This window comes from Notolepis coatsorum (assembly GCF_963971535.1).
Source record: "Notolepis coatsorum genome assembly, chromosome: 3".
Classification (NCBI taxonomy): domain Eukaryota; kingdom Metazoa; phylum Chordata; class Actinopteri; order Aulopiformes; family Paralepididae; genus Notolepis; species Notolepis coatsorum.
In genome coordinates this window covers 35,940,332-35,964,138 of record NC_140167.1, presented here as the reverse complement: position 1 = coordinate 35,964,138, position 23,807 = coordinate 35,940,332, and the positions used below count along the sequence as shown (strand labels likewise).

Sequence of the window (23,807 nt, the reverse complement as noted above, 5' to 3'; positions counted from 1 at the left end):
GCAGCATGGTTTATATAGCGTTATTGGAATATACGGGGTGTAGGCTACTGACTGACTGCGCTCCGCGTAGCTTGATTGATTGATTGATTGAAAAGTTTATTAACAGATTGCAGAATGGGTACAGTACAGTACAGCTCAGTACATACAATTGTTAATTGGGGATGCAGACCAACGTTCGTCTTGTTTACATCAGGGTCCCCCATTTTCAATTCATCATAAATCATAAAGCTCAACTCGTTATTATTTTGCGCACAGACCGCCGAAACACGGGAACGTTTTGATTATATTTAAAAGGCTTTACGTTAAACGAAACAAGTGGAATTTCGAAGCTGTAAGCAGAATAAGTCATATGAATATAGTGTTCTTCCCCCTTTTTACTGTATAAGAAAGAATAGAAAACGCATTGCAATGACACCATGCAGATAGTGGACAGACTATGTATATGATGGGATTCAAGTTCGCGTTTTTGTTGCTCATAGGCATGCTGTCAGAGTATGATATCTTAATCAAACATTCTAGAACATTTGTCGTCACAGATCATGTCCTAATAGAACATAGGCTATGGCATGGATCGTGATATTGTGTGGACTGTAATTATTACTGTACCGGTACCACCCATTGTGACAACAGCCTTGTGAGTCCCGCACACAAACATGATGGAATTCAAGTTCATGTATTGAAAGGCATGCCTACATCATACATGCAGTGAGATTCATTGTTCTTGTATATGCTCTCTATTATTGTTTATATAGGCTACCCAATACTGACATCAAAATAGATTGTAGTATGCCTCTAGAAATCATATGCAGCAGGTAGAAAATTGACGGGATATCCATCGCGATTTGGAATAGAATTGAGGAGAACTTTAATCCCTGGGTATCAATCAAACAACACGGGAAAAGGCAGTCATATTCCAGCGCGGTCTTTATTAGCCGACAACAAAATAGATGCCTCTAAAAATCATATAGCCAATCGAACACAACTAATAAAGGCATTCATATTACAGCACGGTTATAATGACACACAACCAACGCCAAACAGTGGTCAACGAACGGTCTTTATTAGTATTCTGAGCTGTCCAGGCAGAATTGCAGCAATGGTCTTAGGGAGCCGTTGATATCTGACATCACCGTTTACAAGTCCGCCTTTTATTATTTATCCCATAATACGCGATAGTGTCTTCTTGGTTCGACAGCAGTGAACAATCTTCGTGGAGTTTCTCAGGGTTCCGCTCGGGTCAGTCCATTATTTCACATCCCATGGGGGGTGTTTCCTCATTTTCATGACCATATATGGATAATCATGCACGAGCATTGACGGTAGAACAAAGTGGTATTCATCAACACGGAGGGGCATAGAGCCTGCGTACGCACCGTGTGATGAATCCCGACTTCCCTGTGCGTACACTAGTTCTACATTCCGTGCTTACGTGTGGAAATAGAAATGTTCTACGCACACTATTGATGAATGAGGGCCAACTTGACGTATGCACAGATATGTGCTTAAGCCGTGCGTACGATCATTTCTAAGCAAAGTGTGGGATTTATCTATTTGAACTTGTGCTTGACTTTGTGCGTATATTTAAGCACAGGTCGGACCATGCGTAGTTGGCGCCCGGTGGTAGAATATTTTTACAACGCGAAAATAAGCACTGACTGCGCTCCGCGTAACTCAACTCGTTATTATTTTGCGCATATATTGCAGAAATACGGGAACGTTTTGATTATATTTAAAAGGCTTTGCCATTGTTAAACGTAATAAGTGGAACCCCGAAGCTGTAAGCAGAATACAAGTCATATGAACACCCACGATATAAACGCATTGCAACGAGAACAGACAGAGGTTATTTGTTGAGTGTATGTGTATACAAAACTCTTGCAATAAATGTGTCTTACATGAATGAAAAGCATACATGCTCTGGACACAGAGCATATATCGTGTGGGTGATATCATGACTTGTATTCTGTGTCAAAGCCTAAATCAAAACGTTCCCGTATTTCTGCAATCTATGCGCAAAATAATAACGAGTTGAGTTCTAACAAAGAACGTATTACATGCTGGTAGGCTGATAGAGTAAACTATGATATGAATATGATATGATCATATAAATACTGGTCCGTCCGCGAGGATATCGAGGACTCGGATAGCCATTAAGCCATTTGAGAATATAGGCGGCCTATAGCCTACATATTATTTAATGTTTTCATAAGCGTAAAGATACAACAGCTAGTTTAATGATCAAGTTAGTTTACTGTATGCAGGCTTCGCAGGGCTGTGTGTTATATATGCGCAAGTTACTGTTGCATAATAATGTAGGCTGGCTGCTATTATATGTAATTCATAGGCTACCTAATACCAACAACGAAATAGATTGTATCATATGCCTCTACACACATTATATTATACACATATTATATCTTGGTTCGGCAGCGCCTCTGTGAACAATCTCTCAGAGTTTGCTCCATCAATAAACGCGCATTTGGCCGGAGTCTCATTCAGGCCTAATTGTATTTAATTCAATTGTAATGTTATTACTTGGGTATCTAAAACATCACAATGTAGATCAGGGTTATCCACTGAAGCCATAATGACTCTGATCAGAACCACGGGCTCATGACGAGCGCACACAATAGGCATTGTAGAGCGCAGAGTTGGCGTGCTGAAATTGATTTAATTTCAGTCATTACAGTGCTTAATGTCGGGTCATCTCTTGTCATTTATTTCTGTCAATGTGCTGGTTCTGTAGCAGGACTGGGTCAGTCAACATCCTTGGCTCCCGGCGCACCGAAGATTATACGTTCAAGTTGTTGGTCGGACCTTGGTGATCAATCTCGCTCTCAGTGAAGTCTCTCAGAGTTCGCTTGGGTTAGTCCACTTTTCCACATTTCATGGGGGTGTTCCATTACCGTATATGGTTAATCGGGGCGGTTCTGGTATGCAAATACGTGAAAGTGTGCACGAGCCTCGGCGTAGGACCAAGGTGATATTTATCATGACAGGTGTGCGTAGGACCTGTGTACGCACGTGTGATGAATCCCGTTTTTTTTGTGCGTGCACACATTCTAAATTCTGTGCTTAAGTATGGAAATAGAACATTTTCTACGTCACGTTGATGAATGAGGGCCCTGGATCAGGGAGAAGAAGCCTTAGCGTGGGGACGGCTGTAGGAAAATACCTGTTGAAACATAGGCATGCACAGTCATTTATTTATACTATACAGTGCCTGGATAATTCCAAGAGCATTCATAAATAGTTTGATGCGTTTTCCCCCTCATATAGCACTATTGAATGTAATAATTTACAGTTAGAACAGCTGTTTTGTCAACAACATTTCTATCAAACCATGGAATGTTATACCTCGTTTTGAACAGAAGGAGTTTCACACACACACACACACACACACACGCACACGCACACGCACACACACACACACACACACACACACACACACACGCACACACACACAGAGAGGTTTACTTTACGATGGCAGATGAAAGAAGAATCATATGAAGAAGAATGTAACAGTAACATTCAGCTAGCAGCTTGATAGATTTTCTTCTATGAGAAAACTTCTATGGAAAACAAAATAACTTTAACAATCCCCAAATGTATGTTAACATTACTGTCAATTGTTGACTGGCATTTACAGCTTTGCTAGTTTTAAAGGTACCCTATTGTAAAAATGTCATTTTCCTGTGTTATATTGTTTTTATACAATGAGCATCTTAATTATGTACAGTATAAAGTTTCTGCAGTACAGCTGTGACAAGAACCCTCCCTATTGAAACAAGGTTCAAAATTGCAGCCATAATGGACATAGATAATAACGACCATGTATGACCATGTATTTCCTATGACTATGTATTTCTGTTTTCAAAATGGTGGCTCACTCATAAACATTTTCTTTTTCCAGCTAAACGGTTCACTAAAATACTGGACTCATTAGAGCAGCTTTTGCTTTTTTACCACTGCTCCAGTGCCAATTCCAGATGCTTGGGGCTAGATCCACAAAGAATGGATTGCACGGTGCAAGTTGCAAGTCATTATGAATTGAAAATGGGGGACCCTGATGTAAACAAGACGAAAGTCTTTCTCTGGTCTGCATCCCCTTAACAATTGTGTGTATTCAGCCGTACTGTATTGTACCCATTCTGCAATCTGTTAACACTTTCAGTGCCGGGCCGTGTTTTCCTTTTTACCCCGTTGAATGCCACCATCCACGGCCAATGTTAACGTTAATATCGCCTAATCTATGTTTTAAATTATGGCTATGTGTCTAGTCTGCCCGTCGCTTATTAAAGACTCATTTTCCAGTCAACATTGGCAAGGCAGATTGTATTTTTATCGCTTCATTTCCGTTTGATAGCATTTGGAAAATCACCCGTTTTCCGGGGAAAAACAACCTATGCCTATGATAATCGCCTTTTACTGGAATATTCCAGAACGTTGTGATTTGTCTGCCTATTTATGAATCGTTTTCAAATAAACGCTAGATGATCGATAGTTTATGTGTGCGCACCCACGCTCGTGCCGTGCGCTGATAATCGCTGCTCTTATTTCCTCATGGCTTTTACAGTCAAAACAGCCATATCACATATCACATAAACGCTTATATATCAGTGAAAACGAGTCTGATTATCCTAACACTGATAACATAGATTCCTTACCTGAGGTCAGATGGTATCCAAATGGTTTATTCCAATTTCCGATCGCCATTCGAAACAATCGATAAATGTATTGATCCATCGTGTGTACAGTATAACACATGATCTGCGCGGCTCAGAGGCTCCAGAATGAACTCTGGTAGACCCCGGCTGCATCAGTGAGAAGTAAAATGTGGAGTCAGAAATCCGTTCTCCCATTCACTTTCATTGAGTCCATTCCAAAAGGGTGATTTACCATCTGGGAGACGATAGGGGGCGCTTTTTTCACATCTGAGCGCCGGTGGTCCCTGGATCTCCAACAGTAGGCTCGCGTGATGCAATATGATTTCAGATCGCTAATAAAAAAAAATAAATAAAAAATACCCGAGAATACTCGGGGCGTGGCATTCAACGGTCGGGTCGTAAACCCGAGAAAAGCCGTGAGTGGCACTCAAAGTGTTAATAACATTTTCATTCAATCAATCAATCTGCACGGTGATTGATTGAATGGAAATTTTATTAACAGATTGCAGAATGGGTACAATACAGTACGGCTCAATACACACAATTGTTAAGGGGATGCAGACCAGAGAAAGACTTTCCTCTTGTTTACATCAGGGTCCCCCATTTTCAATTCATAATGAATTGTAAGTAAGGGTGCAACTAGCACCGTGCAATCCATTCTTTATTTTATCTAATTTGATTCTTAAAATCCCAAGATCGATCTCGTAATGGCTTATTTCAGTGGATGTTTGAAGGTTTTCTCTAAACAGTGGTCCTCATTCTCTAACGGACATACGTGAAAGTTACCAAGGAATTCCTTTGTAACTCGATTTACAAACTTATTCAGCATTCTTGAACAGCTTCGTATTGTAAATTCATTGTAGGATTTATGTAGGGTTTACGAACTCGAAAAGGCAGTCTTAAATCGGACGTAAGTCGGTCAGACCGGTGTGCGCCCGTGTTTTCAACAGCTGTCTATAAATAAATAAATAAATAAATAAATAAGAACTGAACCCAATCACGTGGATGTAGCTATAGTGGACTAGACTATTAATATTCCATATACCATCTTGTTCTCCATGATATTATTTATTGTTGGTTTTATTTGTATTTATTTTACATTGCTTATTATTAGGGCTGTCAGTTTATCACGTTAATTAGATTAATTAATTACACAGCAAATTATCGCAATATGAAAATTAACTAAAAATTAATTAAATTAAATTTAAAAAAAGTTTAATTTTATATTTTATCATTCATTCCATAAGAACATAGAATACACATTTACAGAATTATTTTTAATATGGTCCATTTGCATGTTCTTGGTATCTGATTCTAGGGACATCTATGGATCTCGGGGAATGTATCCCCAGTGTCAGAAATACTGTGTCTGTTACTAGGCTTGAGTAAATTGTAATGAACCAAATGAGAATTATCAATTCAATTTTTTTTTATCTTTGACTGTGAATAACACCATGCTAAAATTGACCAGACCTGAAAAATCTAAGCAAATTAATAAATGGAAGATGATTAAACAGAAGGTTTTGTAGATACAGTACTGAATTCTGCCATCCGGACACATGCCATTTGAAATATGATTATAGAATATAGAATATCAGGCCTAAAATGGTTATGCGATTACCGTAATTCCTCTAATAGTAACCCCGGCTTGTATTTGTTTCAACTGTAGCGGGTACCAGGCTTGTATTAGGAGGAGGCCTGTATAAGAGGGAGGCCTATATTTCAAATTTTCAAACGGATCATAATGAATAAATCAACATTTTGTGTCAGTTTGAACCCAGTAAAATGTACTGGGTTCATTTATTGAAACCAAGTACTGTATGAAATAGTAAACAGTGCAATTACAGGTGGTCACTGGTCATTTCAACGTTTTCAAAGTGAAATCAAGTAACTAGCTCAGTATGCAGCTCAGTATATTAGTAACCCGGCTTGTATTAGGAGGCCGGCTTATAATTGCTTAGCTCAAGAGCGCACCCGGCCATTAATAGAGACCCGGCTTGTATTTGAGACCCGGTTACTATTAGAGGAATTACGGTAATTAGATTAACACATTGTGTGCTAGCCGGATATGACGATTTATCGCTTGGATGCCAGCACGTTAATCAATGGGAGGACGAGCACATTTGCGAGCGATTAAACTATATCTTAAATTATGGCTGTGTCTAATACACTTGTCGCTTATCAATGACTTGCTTGCAGTCAACATGTACGAAACGGATTGTTTTTTCATCAGTACATTTCCGTTTTATACCGTTTTGAATACGAGTATAGTTTTGGAGATTTCTAAAAAAAAAAAAAAGATTCCGCGATAATAGCCATTTACTGGAATACACAAAACACGTTGTCATTTTCCGGCTGATTATTATTATTATTTTTTAAGATTTATTTTTTGGCGTTTTATCGCTTTATTTCTACTGGGCAGTCCAGTAGAGAGAGACAGAGGAGGAATGGGAGACAGAGTGGGGGGGAAGACATTCGGCAAATAACGACGGGTTCGGGAATCGAACCCGGGTCGGCCGTGTCGCGGCTGAGCGCTATGTGGTTCGCCACTGGGGCACCCCTTTCCGGCTGATTTATGAATCGTTTTCAAATAAACGCTAGATTATCGAGAGTATTTGTGTTCTTATGCACGATACAAAAGCGGGCTGAAAAATCATTTATTCGTGCCGTGCTCAGCGCTTGAGTTAGTGACATTGCTGTCATAGAGGCATCCAAAACCTCGGTAGTGTGGGTCAGTGGTCAAACCTTTTCAGTCAGCCCCCCCCCCCCCCCAACCCCCCTACTGGTCTCTTCTTTTGAACATTAAACTTGAGGATGTGCATGTATTAAGTCTCATAGTTTTACACTTTTTACACATTTTATTCAGAAAACTTTCTCACGCAGGCCCCCCAAGGCGGGTGCGCCCCACAGTTTGAAAACCACTGGTGTACTGTATGTCCTTAGCTAACTGTCAACCTATCCTTGAAGTCTGTCAAAATACACATCGTTTTTGGTGTTACAGACACGCAGACACACGCGCAACTCCAATACCCCCAATACCCTCCTTGTGCTTGGCTACACAAAGAAACAAGCCATGAAAAAGAATATTCAGGTCCATTTCTTTCTGTAAAATGAATCCATTCCATGTGTCAAAATAAGCCTGCATTTGATTTACAAGTCTGGAGCAAAATAAATGTTAACCTTGTCATTGTTTACGGAGACAGATTTAATTGCCAGACTGAAAGTTCAGCTTGAAAGGCCCTAAAATTCCTTTTTTACCCTTTTATGCGGAAAGTTGCAAAGGCAGCCAGTAATATAAAAGTCAGGGGCATAACTACTATGAGACAGAAGCAATTAAACAAGGCGACATTTAAGATGATCTACACCGCCTGTCTTCATCTAGCCAGTTGTCAATATTCACCATGTCCGCCGTATAAAACACAGAAATGTATCACAATCACGCCGCATTCCACTTTAAAGTATTAAAGTGACATTAAAAATGAATGACGCGGTTCCGTCGTCCCCGTCTCCTATGTCTGAGATGATCACCGGGGGAGGGATCCTTGATTCGTTCGCCTCGAGGCATCAGTCTTCTCATTATTATCCTTTGGATAAATATTGTCACAAATAAATAAGTGACTTGCTGTGGTATTGATTGGTTTTGAAATGAATTCCTTTTTTCTGGGGGGCTGGATAATTAAGGCTCTGCCTGTCCCAGTATCCCAGAGTGTAACCCTCTCTTGTGTGCGTTTTATTCAGCAGCCATAAATGCTGCTTTGACTGACCGCTATCCTGTCTCTATGTCTACTACAACAGTGTTAACCGCCTGTAGTGTGGTAGTGAAAGGTTAACCTTCTGTAGTGTGGTAGTGAAAGGGTTAACACTTTGTCATGTGGCAGTGAAAGGGTTATCCTTCTGTAGTGTCGCAGTGAAAGGGCTAACCCTTTGGTAGAGTGGTAGTGAACAGGTTAATGAATGAATATTAAAGAAAAGGAGTGTGTGAACCAAACGGCCAGTGGTCCACATCTATATTGTTTCTGGTATAATGGAGAGAAATATTTTGTGGCAGCGTATCGTGATTAAATAGAGCAATGCGATGCTGGGATCCTGTGGAGGATTTGCTGTGGCGAACCTGGTTGGTCTCTTTCCCCTGCCGCGTCTCTCCTGCTGCCACGCGTCTCCTCTGGGTATTCCCCTTGATGATCTCATTATCTGTTGGCTCACATAAAAAGAAAAAAAAGAAAAGTGAGAAGAAGAGGTCTGTGGTAACCAATGATGGGGAGACAGAGGGCTTTACATCTTGTGGTTTAATTTGTGCTGACCTCCCTGGCCCCTTAACGGTACTTGTTTTTTTACTTTATGGAAAAATCAATAGCCGTTCTGACAGAAAACAGCTCCGGAGAAGAAAATAAATGGGAACACCGCGGCACGCTGTCAATCATTTCTCACTTACACAACGCCACGTGCCTGATTGCCGGCCGCTCGCTAGACGGCCACACTGTGCTGAGGGCTCAACAATCTAACGGTTAAGTCCTGGTGGAGCCAAAGGATATGGAGAAATGGCAGCGATGATGAGGGGTTGACAGTGTGGTACAACAACAGTGGTGTTTAGTCGTGGAGAGTATATGGTCCGTTGAACGTCGAGACACGGCCAGCTGCTGCTGTTGAAACGTCTTTTAACCCTCCAGATTTCTTCGGTCTCTCCGTTCATTCCATTAACCTTTTTCGCATGATGCGTCTGGTCTTTTCTTTTTTTTCCTTTTTTTTTAAATGTCCCTTCTTCCCTCAAGGTCACTCCTCGTATGTGTGCGCACGCCGAGCTGAGCTTGCCTTTAGCCACCCAAGTGCACAGGGAGCAGATGTTGGCGGCTCCAGCTGGGCTCCCCATCCTTCATTAGACCTGCCCTGGCCTGCTGGCAGGAAGGGCCACCTGGTGCCCAGGCTGGCCAGCGGAGCAGGCCTCACCTGTGGGTAGAGACACTCTCTCCCAGGCCCAGCCTCTGTCTCCAGCTGTGTGGCATCGCTGGTGATGTTTTCACCATTGGACAACCTTGCCACAATTTTTTTTATAAATAATGCGTTATTTTATCACACCCAGCTCCACCGCTCTGTAATTTGTATTTGGGGAAAAACCTCCTATGAGGAGTTTTTTGGTAAAGCCATGCTCCATTTTGGTGAAGTTCATTTTCATAAATCTCTGCGACTAATCCAATTACGGCAGCTCAGGGAGGGTGGGATAACCTTCTAATCAGACGCCCATGGAAGAGGGCATGGATTTGGGTTGGGGCGGCGTGTTTGAAGAGCCCACAGATCCATTGTTATCAGCGCTTTGCCCCCCCCCCCCCCCCCCCCCCCCCCCCCCTCCGTCTTCGCCTCTTCTTTATTCCTGTGCAGAATGAGCCCAGGCTCAATAAATGGTGGCTGGCCCGTAATCTCTGTGCAAACTGGTCTGCCGCTCCCAGGAGCCGGGGATTATATCCTAATGATTAGTGCTCATCTGGATACTGTGTTTTTGCCTCACCTCCCCGGCTTGAATGGAGACAATGGCGGCCGTGTAGGGAATCGATTAGTTCAGCCATAACACAGTGGAATGCAGTTTCTGTCCTTGTCTTTGTTCCACCGTGGGCACATGGCATATTAGTTGATTACGACTGTTTGTACCAATTGGGTAAATAAGTTGTCTTTATTTTTCTGCTGGTGTTGTTGTTGTTTTCTGCTGGGCATTTTGGCGCTGCCGTAGCTCTTGATTAGCCCTAAACAAACAGGGCAACGATACGCTTTTACTTGTAAGGCTGTGTGAAACAAAACCCCAAGTTCAACTAAAATGTTTGTCAACTTTTCCTGACAAAGGTCACTGTAGAAGAGAGGGGAGGTGTTTCTTTTGGTCTCTAGAAAAATGGGTGTCTCAATTATTCATGGCATTAATTAGGCAGTACTTAATGGAAACGCTTTCACATCGGCCCTCGGCTGCTCCCAGCGACATCACATTACACCTTTAATACGGATAAATACTTAATGGGCTCCTCTAATTAATTGTTTATACCTGTGATTCTTTTTCAAACTTTGCACAGAATCCCTCCTATAAGAAGCAAACCCATTTTTCAACGTGGCAAATGGAGGAAGACAGCATGCTGCCGAAAGCAGTTTATCATCACGGCTTCTGTTAATATCACCTCATATTTCAAAATACATCAACGCCTCGTCAGAAAATGGCATTGAGGGAACGGTTAGCTTCTATTGCAGTGATATAACCTACACACTTGAATCTTTTTTTAAAGAGAAGGGAAAGCATTGAGGCCACAGTTAGCTTCTGTTACCATGCTATTACCTACACACTTGAATCTTTTTTTAAAAGACAATAGTAAACATTGAGGGCACAGTTAGCTTCTGTTACCATGCTATAACCTGCACACTTTTCTTTTTTAAAAGGGTATAGAAAGACGTGGAAAGTAGCAGAAAATGTAAAAGAGTAGTTAGTGTTTATTATAGAGCTTGTGGCTCTGCCCTCTACTACTGTAAGTACATTGGGCAGAGATCTGGGCTTCCAGATGCTGGCCCGTGTGTCCAGAGGTGGGGGACAGCTGAGTAGGGGCCCTAGGAAGCAAGAGTCTGGAGAGAGGGCTGTGGGGGGTGGCGGTAGAGGAATGGCCCAGGACTGCTTGGCCAGGCTAGACATCTTCCAGATTCCCTGGAGAGACCTGGTCCCTCTCACATCTGCTTCATGGGTGTGTGTGTATGTGGGGAGATGATGCAGGAGTCAGGACCATCTGTCCAGAAAGAAACGCAGCCTGGACGGCCGCTCGTCTGATCCTGCCATCACCGGCACGCCTCTGCAATATGGCAAAGTACCATATCAGCGCATATCTGACCCCGGCAGACACTCTCCCCGGTAACCAAGGTCAGCGCTGATCACCACAAAGAGAAAATGCAAGGCAATCAAGAACATCAGCCTCCCCCACTCCCATTGGAGAATAGGCTCCTAAAAGGACATAGAATGGACGTTAGCATTGTTTCAGCTAGTTGACATTCTATGAGGGAATTTAGGAAATCTGGAGTACAACACCCTTCCCCTCCCACCTTATGAAAGGGTTGAAGTCTCAAGATCTACTGGAAGATTAATTAAACCACAACATTTATTTTTAAAGAACGTAGAAATATAGATCAAATAACATTCCTTCTATTTTAACCAAACGGAGAGCAGCACTGCAAATTTTTTTGTATTTTTGTCCAAAAGACGAAATGGGCTGTTGAAACCCCCCTCCTCCTCCTCCTCCTCCTCCGTGACCTTGGGAGTGTCTGAAGCCCTCTGGTCCAAGGTGGCCGAGGTGTGACAGAGGGCCGTCTGGGTGAGCGGCGGAGGGGGGGTGGGGGGGCACAGAGGGTGTGGAGGGCCTGCCCGGGGCTGTGTGGAGAAGGCCAGGCACGGAGCAGCACAGGCAGGAACAGCAGCCCACACACACACAGCAGATGCCGGCCAGTTGTTGTGTGGAGGCACGTCTGCCGCTCTCTCTCTCTGCATGGGGGTACACCCAGAGGGAGGGAGGGGTGGGCAGGGGAATGTGGCGCTCTCCTGTCATCCTCCACAACGCAGCCCAGATTAGATTGGAGCTGACAGCGGAGGATATTCAATTAGATTGTGCATGTCACTCAGTGGCTTCGATCAGAGTCCTTCCTCGTGCCTTTGTGTTTGCTATCGCGACCGGGGGAGAGTGGAGCAGCGCTCTTGTCTTTTTGTGTCATTTCCATTTATGTCGACCTCTAGCTCCGGTCTTATGCATTATTGAATGTTACATGTTAAATGTTAACATTTCTGGGACCTGTAAATCTTAAATTTTTTATTTACAATGTTCACTTTTCAAACGTTGCCTGACCCAACAACCACCAATTTAGAAATTATAAATCAAAATGGGATTTTTCAACCTCTACAGAGTCCAAAGAGCATGGTGTAGTTGTTCATTATTACAGGAACGATTTTCTGACGATGATTCAAACGTGATGTTTTCCTTCTTTTTTGCAGTGAAACTAGCAGTATATGCAGCAGTGATCCTGGCCTTTTCACCAACGATGAGGGGAGACAAGGTACCAGTGCATCACAGTTTCTCCCGTTTACATGATATTGTAATTCCATACAAATGGCAAATGAACACAGCTGAATGATTTGGTGTTTGCCATGTTCTGATCAGAGAGGATCTACAGCAGGGGTGCCCAACCTTTTTTGAACCAAGATCTACTTTTTAATTTGCCACCTAGCCGAGAGCTACCAGCCCAAATTGTACTTACTCTCGGCTAGTATTAGTAATAATAGTATTAGTAATACCCATTCAATATGCACATGACATGTCATGTGCATATTGAATGGGTATATGATATTTTATATATCATTGTAACGGTGTAGTGTAGGAATTACAAGAATGACAAGACTAACTTCTCACGTTGGGCATGCAGGCAGCATGACCCATTTATTTCACACTCTGCAATCTGCATACAACACACACACTCAATTCAATGGGCATGAGAAAACATATGTTTACATTGCCAAAGCAAAAGAGGAACAATACAATCAAAACAAAAAGTACAAGTACATGTACAAGTAAAAGGGAATAGGAATGATGTGTAAACACTAAACAGTCAATTAAATTCAAAGAAAACATGTTTACATTGCCAAAGCAAAAGTGGAATACAATCAAAAAACAATTCCACAAAAAGGTCTGTCAACAGTCACTGATAGTTCTCCTTTATCTTTTTCTATCTATCATCCCTTGTGTTGCCCTGGCTTTAATCTCAATGTCAGTTTGAAGTGTGGGGATCTTGTTCTCCACAGCAAGGCTGTCCAGATTAAACAGTGTGGCTTTGGATGTGATGTCATCCACATCTACAGTTCCAAATGGAAAACACATGTAGCTTGCAACAGGTTCAAGTGTTGAAAAGTCTGTGAAGCGCTTATCAAACTCTGACAAGATGCTTTGAACTTGCTCCTCATCATGTGTGCACTCAAACTGTGCTGTGTCCTCACCCTGATGTTGAAGTTCTGCTTGCATGTGAGGAAAGTTGCGCAGGTCACTTTCCCTGCAGCTCTAAATTCAGGTTATTCAGCATGCCAGTGACATCGGTTATGATGAATGCCAAATTCAAAAGCCAGTTGTTGTCCTCTAGATGTGTATATTCTGCATCTTTAGCAAGCTTGAGAAACTCTTTAATTTCAGGCAGCAACTCGCTGAATCTCTCCAGAAATGTACCTTTGCTCAGCCACCTTACATCTGTGTGCAGCAGCAGGTCGGTGTGCTCTGCCCCCGTCTCCTCCATATGTGCACGAAATAGCCTCCTCTGTAGGCTCCTTGCCCTGACAGAGCACACAATCTTCATAGCGATATCCATAACTTCCTTCATATTATGCAGTGGTAATTAAGGAAGTACGGGAAAGCGTTGCTTTTTTTGCACAGTCCGACAACCATTATTACAGCCAACCATGGCTGGTGCACCATCGTTGTAATAGAGATGAGTTTATGGAGGGGCAGTTTGCTCTGCTTAGCGAACTCCATGAAGGCTTGAAAGATGTCTTCACCTTTAGTGTGTCCTTTAAGAAGCAATATGGTGAGCAGCTCTTCTTTTGCGCTCATGTCGGCCATTCTAATGTAAATACATAGCTGGGCCACATCTCGTTGCATCGTTGTATAATGCCGCTCCAAATTACCCTTTTTCGGCACGGACACGGTTTGTTTGCAAATCAGACAGACTGATTTTGCATTGAAATAAACTAAAAAGTAAGCCTCCTCCCACTCTTCATGGAAATGATATTTTTTTGGTCTTTTGGCTGCTCCGGTTCTGCTGGTGGTGGTCTTGCTTGCGGCGCTGACGCTGGTGTTTTCCGGTAGCTCGGCGCCGAGTCCTGCCAAGCACACACACCAAAATAATCTCACGGTCTACTTGAAATCAGCCCGCGATCTACCGGTCGATCGCGGTCGACTGGTATGGGCACCACTGATCTACAGCTTCTAGACAGCCTGAGCATTCTAGCTTGAGGACAGAGCGATGCCTGTTCTTCAGAATTGTGCAGTATAGACTGTATGCCTGAGTATAGACTGTATACCTCAGTATAGAGTAGACCTGGGCATTGTACGGATACGGCCCGCGGGATTATTCTGACCGGCCCGCGAAAGATTACATGATAATTACAATTTTTTTTATTTTTTTTTTTAACTTTTTTCTTCATGTCAACGTTCACACGCACAATATACGCTTACCTAGGATTTGACTTGATTCAACAACAAAGCAGTCGGGGCAAGCCGAAAACGGTCGAAAGTGTGGTTATTTGAAGTTTGGATATTTTTTTTTACAACTGAGGTAGGCAACTGAGGTAGGTAGATTACATTTTTAGAGTCTAAAGTACAGAAAAAAGGTACCGTTGGGTACCGGTATCGATTCACAGGTACCGGTACCGTATCGGTTCAAATGTGAACGGTACCCATCCCTACTGAACACACAACTGCAGGGCAAGGGCATTTTTGCTCATGAAATGCATAGCCATGTGAAAGCCTTTATGACAAAGTTGCAATTAATTTCAAGGCAACTAGGCAGCAACAATCTCAAACACATGAAAACCCTGAAAGAAGTCAAACCATCAGCTGATCACCGGCACAGGTACTCATCCATGTTGGGAGCACTGCATGATGAATTTTCAAGGCATTTTCAAGATTTTAAAAAGGTTGAGGATGAAATGCAGCTGGTTTCCTCTCCCTTTACCTGCAGTGTTGATAGTTGTTCAGCTTGAACTCATTGACCTGCAGTCTGATTCACTACTGAAAGAGCACTTTAAGTCAGCATCACTGCTATCTACTCTGCTCTCAAGGAGGAGAACTTTCCAAACATGAGGAGACATGCTCAGAAGATGTTGGTTCTCGTTGGATCCACCTACATATGTGAACAGACATTCTCAGTCATGACGTTTACCAAGTCCAGGTACAGATCCTCTCTCACTGATGAACATCTGGCAGCTGTGCTTCGCATCTCCACCTCAGACATGCAACCTGACTTTGATGGACTTGTTAAAGCTCAACAGAGACTGGATTTCTCACACTGAATGAAAAAAAAACCCTGAAGAACACTAAAATGTGGAAATATAACAAGTGAAATGGGACACTTGATATTTTTTTTTCTTTTGTTTGCACAGTTCTGAAAACATTAAATGTTTAATATAGGCATGTAAAGTAAAAAAGGCTACAAAACTGGGACACTTTTCTTTACACAGTTCAGTGACATGTCTTGTTTATTTTGGCTATAAGATGATGTGATGTCTTTAGAAAGCTAAGAAAATCCTTGTTTCAATAGTATATGAAACTCAAAATTCCCTTTGTTATTAATGTTTCACATTTTGTTTATCATTTTGGAAATAAATTCTATTTGAATAAATGATATTTTTTAAAGCTAACCTCGCCATTTACTGCTTTTTATATAGAAATAAAATGTATATTATGCATAATTGAGTTTGGAATTTTGGCCCGGCCCTTCAACATATTTTCAGTTGCTCATTCGGCCCCCTGGGAAAAATAATTGCCCACCCCTGTTATAGAGACTGTATACCTCAGCATAGACTGTATACCTCAGTATAGAGACTGTATACCTCAGCATAGACTGTATACCTCAGTATAGACTGTATACCTCAGTATAGACTGTATACCTCAGCATAGAGACTGTATATCTCAGCATAGAGACTGTATACCTCAGCATAGACTGTATACCTCAGCATAGACTGTATACCTCAGTATAGACTGTATACCTCAGTATAGACTGTATACCTCAGTATAGACTGTATACCTCAGTATAGACTGTATACCTCAGTATAGAGACTGTATACCTCAGCATAGACTGTATACCTCAGCATAGACTGTATACCTCAGTATAGACTGTATACCTCAGCATAGACTGTATACCTCAGCATAGACTGTATACCTCAGTATAGACTGTATACCTCAGTATAGAGACTGTATACCTCAGCATAGACTGTATACCTCAGTATAGACTGTATACCTCAGCATAGACTGTATACCTCAGCATAGACTGTATACCTCAGTATAGACTGTATACCTCAGCATAGACTGTATACCTCAGCATAGACTGTATACCTCAGTATAGACTGTATACCTCAGTATAGAGACTGTATACCTCAGTATAGACTGTATACCTCAGTATAGAGACTGTATACCTCAGTATAGAGACTGTATACCTCAGTATAGACTGTATACCTCAGTATAGAGACTGTATACCTCAGTATAGACTGTATACCTCAGTATAGAGACTAGAGCCATATGAAATCCGCGATCACGGAATCGCGGACGGAATTGCGGAATTGAGCAATACAAATGGAATCAACTGTAAAAAAGAAGAAAAAAAATTATAATGTGTTTTTTTTTTTTTTTTTTTTTTATGTTGTGGGACTTGTACAGCACTTTGTTCAACTTTGTCAGTGCTGTAAAGTTTAAACCTTTTTAAATCTTAGACAAACAAAACACTTTGCTTTCATGAAATATTGTAAGCCATCATTTGAGGCTTTATAAAAGCAGCACAATGAACACAAATCTGTCGGTGCCGAGTCCGACCTCATCTTAAATAACAAACAGCATTGCTTGTTGTAGTTAACAAAGAGATGCAGAGTTGATTTTGCAAAAAAATATATATATATATCATTTATATTTTTATATTTTTTAATAATCAAAATTTATTTTCATATTCGAATCCCATGCCCATCGAACGAAGCTTCGAAGTATTTAAGACAGCCCTATTAAATGGACTGTTATATCTTATTAAATTGTGGACATTTATTCATTCCCACTTATTAGACACTATTTCTGATGGTAAAATGAGCGTACAAAGCAAAATACAGAATTCTGAAATATTAAAACGGAAAAAACGGAATTTGGGAAAAAATTTTATGGAATTTGGAAAAAAATAAAACTGATTTCATATGGCTCTAATAGAGACTGTATACCTCAGTATAGACTGTATACCTCAGCATAGACTGTATACCTCAGTATAGAGACTGTATACCTCAGCATAGACTGTATACCTCAGTATAGACTGTATACCTCAGCATAGACTGTATACCTCAGCATAGACTGTATACCTCAGCATAGACTATACCTCAGCATAGACTGTATACCTCAGCATAGACTATACCTCAGCATAGACTGTATACCTCTATTTTCAGGCCAACACTGGGGTGATGGAAGGAGGTTTGGATACAATGGGCTGGTTGCTGGGCACCCAGGCGACTCTAATAAGACGTTGTCATGTCGTGTTAATGAGCGCTGAAGCCTTTGCTAATCTCATTAGCCGTGGTGGGGCCGGGCGGCCTCTGATTTAACAGTTGTCACTACACCTTGACTGTGAGAGGCATGGTTCCTGCATGCTCTCTGCTGACTGACAGGTCTGAGAGCGTCTGGGGACGACAGCGGCCGGCTCTCCGCTCCCATCTGCAAAGTGGGTGGTTTAGGTACACGGGATAGAAACGTGCAACTTGAAGTGCTAAACGATGTGCCTCTTCTTGTCTCTCCCTGTGTGCAGGTGATGATGAACAGAGTGACTGGTTTCTGGAGGGGGAGTGTGGAGTAGGGAAGGGTCTCCCCAGCAGCCTGCTCTCTAGCTGGGAGTCAGACAGTCAGCCCGCTCTGGAGGACAAACGGCTCTCGCCCACATTCCTACAACCCGCTAGGCCCACTCAGAGAGGTGATGAGGGGCAGTACTTAAATCTTTGTTATGTAAGATCTCATTGTCAATAGGGCTGGGTATCGACGCGTGATATGTTTATGGTATTGATCAAATTGCTTCAATACTATCAAGTATCGAAATATTATGCTGTGGAATTGAATGACATTGTGTCATACGATACCAAATCTCGATACCAAGAGATATAACATTTCTTCTGCTCAACCACAATCCAAAGTCATCCAAAATGTAACAACGCTTCCGATTGCACATACAACGCACATAACTCAGCAAAGTAAGTTATTGGTGGGGGGGGGGGGGTATAATTTTGGTGTTTTTATTGAATCCCAGGTATATTGGCACCGATATCAAACATTTTCAAACACTACCCAGCCCTATTTACGTACAACATCTCAGATAAAGCGGTGATAATGTTTTTTGATAGTTAAATAACATCAGGAGGTACATGTGTGATGTGTTACTGCAGGGTACCACGCCCGCCTGAACCGCCTGCCTGGTGTCGCTGCTCGGTGCATCAGGAAGGGCAGGAGGAGGCTCCCCGGCAAGGTGAGTCCAAACCAGAGTTCTTGGTCGACGACGTGCATTTTATCTGTGGATTGATAGATATCGAACACACTACACTGCATTCAGGTTCTACTACGTCTCATGTTATCTTAACTTTGATTTGTGTGTTTTACAGGAGAGCGGCATGCCAGTGTTTGTGGAGAGAATGAAACACTTCTCTCAGGATCCGTACCAGAGAGAGTAAGAGATGTTTTACAATAGAATGGCTCCGTGTTTAGCTTCAGTGCACCCTCCTCAAGCATCCAATCAGTCACTGTGATTTCCACCTGCATTTTACATTCAGTAATTAAACCTTTATCTCCCCCCTGTAGTCTTTGGCTGCCTCCTATTGGAAAACGAGACAGAAGCCAGGTATTTTGCAATGCCATTGCTTTTCACTATTTCCTAGCCAGGGTTTCCATTAACAAAAGACTAGAATTTAAATTGGCCGTTAAATATAAATCTTTACATTTAAAAAAATATATATATATTTTTTTAATATTATTAGTAGTATTATTGGCTGTTAAAGGTGCTATAGATAAAATCTTTAGAGTAATAATTATAAATAAAAAAAACATCCACAGAGATTTTAGAAAGGTGCAGAAAGTATTGCTCCCCCCCCCTAAAATATTGATGAATACATTTATCATTTAACACATTGGGCGCCATCCATCAATATACCCAGTCTACCACTGTTGAAAGCCTATGGAGATGTTTACCTTCTTTGCAGGGCTATAACTTTTTAAATTGTATTGCTATATTGACATTACTATGGCCCATTCAACATCGATTATCTATCGTTCAGGATGTGGGAACGTTCTATTTTTTCATTCATACATTGTTGTGTTAATACCGTCTACAATATAAGTATGTTTTTAGACAGTATAGCAGTAATTCCAAAAACGAGAGTTATAGGCCCTGATGCATATGATAGATTATCGATTGGCGTTTCTTTCCTATACACGCTATATTAAAAAATTCAAATGTATATGATCGGTATACATTATGCTTCATCATGCGTGAAGGAAAGGGGGGGGGGGGGTCGTTTATAATTCCTTGATAGTCCGTAACGGCTTTATTTAGTATGGGTTGATATATTGATCAGATGGTTTGCAGTGAAATGAATAAACAATCGGGCTGGAAATAACGTTACTGTCCTCTTACCGTTCGCCGATGAGACTGGAGGAAAAAGATCCCAATTATTTGACGCCGATCTCCTACATCCAGTTCCGGTTTGTATGGCGCAATAAACGCCAAAATCACATCGATTATTAAGTTTAGAAAGCGATCCAAATGCACTATAGTGTTTGTCTGGAGCCACGTAACACGATATCACTGCCGGAGGGATCTCCTTGACGCTCTGATCGGCACTTCCGGTTTTGGCGAGAGTGTAACTCGCCCGACCATCCACCAGGCGGCGGTATTGAGGCGTTGCAATCTCATACAGGGTCCCGCTGGAGTCCGGAGGTTGGCTGGATGAATTATGAATGCCATGGCAAAAAAATGAAATATTGATCCCAAAAACGGTGTAAGTCGTTCTTGGCGTTCAACGCATGGCGGGCAAAAACGGCGTAACTCGTTCTTGGCGCAGGATGTGTTAAAGAATGTTTTGCGCGTCCAAAATTAATGTTATTGTTTACATGTTGCAGGCATGTATCCCCTCCCTACTTCCCATTTCCCCACGTGGAATGCACCTGATTGGATAAATTACGTGCTGGTGCTCTAGTATGACCTCTAGTGGCTGAATGTTATCTATAGCACCTTTAAAAGTAACACAACATTAACAGTAGTAACACAAGTTACACAACAGTAGTTAAGTAACACAACATTGCAATACGAAAATGTACAGCAATCATATTTCAAGTGTTTTATGAGCAGTGAACATGTGTTAGTGCGTGGCTGACTGAATGCATAGAATGGCCTCCTGTTGCGGTAGGCTACAATAATGGCGAAACAGACGTCCATTACAAAATTATTTAAAACCCCCACTACTAACATCAACAATGAGGAGGAGACCTGTGAAGAGGAACAATTCACATTTACATTTGTCCGGTAAATTTGAATTTTATCGGCTGACAAAAAAATAAAGGCTAGCGGAAACCCTGCTCCTAGTTATTTCTTCTTTTTTCCCTCTTTATTTCTTGTTTTATTACCACATTATGTTCACTTTCTACTTCCAAATTGGTGAGTCTCACAATCTAAGCATTACCTCTACTTGTCAATTCCAGTTTAACCCCATGTGTCCATTACCCGTGTATCCTATTGACATGGTACCAGAGAGTTCCCATCGTAGATGCTCCTCCTCAATCTGCAAAAACAGGTAGGGGCACTGCAGGAAAATGAAACCAGTCTCTCAGGGGGCCATTCGACTCACTTTCCCCCTTAAAGTTCAATATATTGATAGATAAATTCATCGTCAAGTTACTTAAAGGAATCCGTTCGAGAGCAGAGGTTGCTTTTAACCAATCTATCCTATTTTAGTTTTTATACCTCAGAGACTGTGTGTGTGTGTGTGTGTGTGTGTGTGTGTGTGCGTGTGAATAGATGGATTGAGTTTGTGCTCCTAAACTCCTCAGAGAAGCTGTGTATTGTATTCTTTTGAGTGTAATGTAGAAGGATATTTTAAAGCCCGCCTCCAGTGACCTCATCATCCCATATAAGTGCTTTGAAATGGTACGGAATGTTGCAGTTTTTATTGGTTTGTTGCCAATTGACAGACAAACCAAACTTTCTAAACAAAGCCATGTGATCACACAGGGAAGCCTTTTATTGGACATAATTTTTAATCCTAACAAACACATGTGCATAATAATAACAACTTACCAGCAGCAGCGAAAGATAATAACGTATGATCATGAAAAATCACATATTTGGGAATATATGTGAAAATGTCAACAAAAGCCATCCAATCAGCTTCATTAACTCATTGGGTGCCACCCCCTTTCCCCATCTGTACTCAATGGCGCCAGCGTTATTGACTATTTTAGCGATGTTTGCAGACCATCATGTGTTCTGTATTATAGCTATGGAGACAATAGTATGGCTCATTTGACAGGCATTGTTCATAGTCCATCACTGACTAATCAGTTAATTTCTACATACTGTAGTTTGTGCGGTATTACACGCTAAACATCGCCCCTTTCCAAAATAATCCAGTCTTTTTTCATAGATTGCGAGATATGACGCGTTATATGAAATATGCCCAAATCGTTCTGGTTGATCGCCTGAAACCCCAAATACTTCCAAATCAAAGGTATATACCATGTACATATGTGTCTTCACAAAATCATCAAGGGGGGGGGGGGGTCGTTTTAACTAGAAACTGATCGTGTTTGTCGAGCATGTTTTACGTCCGGTAAAAACACGACACTGATCGGTACAGAAGCATGTTTTATGTAAAAAAAATACCAGCAGGTTACCTAAGATAGACCTTACCTCAGTCAGAAAGTACTCTAAAATGAATAAATGCCAGTCAATCCCATGGCAATTGCAATTACTCGTGTATATTGGGCATGGATACCATACGGGAAAGAATAGCTCCAAAGGCACCAAATCTTCCACCGATTGCTATGTTGTGATCCACTCATAGGTGGAAAAACCCGGAGTGGATCACAAGACGAGTGGTATCCCCAGTTCCCAGTTCAAAAGGTAGGCGATACTGCCACCTGGTGAGATTTGATCGTCATTGCAATTCCAATGTAGGCAGATGAGCCAGGGAGTGTATAGCACGGGGATCAAAGGAAAAATATCAAAGGATAAAAACCTGAGAATTCTCGGGTTTTGGCACTCAACGGTTGGCGAGATAACCCGACTTATCTCGGGTATGGCACCCAATGAGTTAAATGCACAATATTTTGTGTCTTCTGCTTTTGGTCCGATTGCTTTCACACCTCAAATAAACTGCTCCAAGGCGGACTATGGTGCGTTTCTTTTGGCGCGGACCTGAGTTTGAGGAACTGCACCACGGGGGTAAACACGCCAGGGTTCGATTAAACCGTGATGTGATTATAATAGACTAATGTTAATGTATAGTGACGTGCATGGGGGCCGACTGCCTGCAGACAGGCCCTCAGAATGTTAATTTGGGATAAATATATAATAATGGGTTTCTTTATTTATTTTCGTTATATTGTGCTTGTGCTGCATGATGAGTCCAATCTAATTGTTCTATTCATGCAAATATTTGAAGCATTTTTTTGTAAGGTGACTAACCTCTCAAGCACTCATTGCTTTGTTCACTCACACTGAAATAACTTCATCTATCAGTAGTGCCGAATTTCTCAATTCTCTGCTTGAAATTATTAATCAAAATGTCCAATCTAACGAATTTCGTTTGCTCATAATAGCCTACTGCTGAATAACATGGACAAATAAATTATTTTGTGCAGACCGTGCATGGTGCAAAATCACTGCAAATCCGCCCCTCAATTAATATTGCCGCGAGTGGGCATAATCCCACAGGACAATGCATTGGGAACTTGTGTCCCACAACGACATCTACCCCGTGAATATTATTATGTGGATCGGAATACGGGCACGTGCGTGGGAGCTTGCGCGAAATCTGCGAGGTTTTTCCCACGTCACGGCCCAACCTTTTTCCGACGTTTTCGCTGATGGAAGTGCATTGGGAAGTCGTGCCCCCCTCCGAGATCTACCACCGGGAGAAATCTTGCGTCGATCAGATCTGCACACAGGCGTGCGTGGGAGCTTGTGAAAAATCACCCACATTTCCCCATGTCGCTCACGTCACCACCAGATCTCTGAAGACGTTAGGAGTGTCGCTTTAACTGCGGGGTGCAATTTGCGCTGGCCGTTGTGAATTGGGAGTGTTTTTGGATGAGGCTCATTTGCATAGAAAGGGAAACATGTTCCGCCCATATTACCTCATTTAAATACGCG

General features: G+C 41.8%; 1 protein-coding gene across 2 annotated transcripts in view; it reads left to right on the top strand.

The window, feature by feature from the left end:
* Positions 1–23,807, top strand: part of LOC311226239 (G patch domain-containing protein 2-like) — a 51,213-nt gene that overhangs the window by 10,972 nt on the left and 16,434 nt on the right. The window contains exons 3-8 of one of the 2 annotated variants that reach the window (XM_084311633.1): positions 12,664–12,725; positions 18,204–18,365; positions 18,832–18,911; positions 19,045–19,109; positions 19,241–19,280; positions 21,137–21,228. In XM_084311633.1, coding sequence (XP_084167759.1) covers positions 12,664–12,725; positions 18,204–18,365; positions 18,832–18,911; positions 19,045–19,109; positions 19,241–19,280; positions 21,137–21,228 — 501 coding nt within the window. The remainder of the gene's footprint in view (positions 1–12,663; positions 12,726–18,203; positions 18,366–18,831; positions 18,912–19,044; positions 19,110–19,240; positions 19,281–21,136; positions 21,229–23,807) is intronic. The other variant, XM_084311634.1, reaches the window with a different exon arrangement.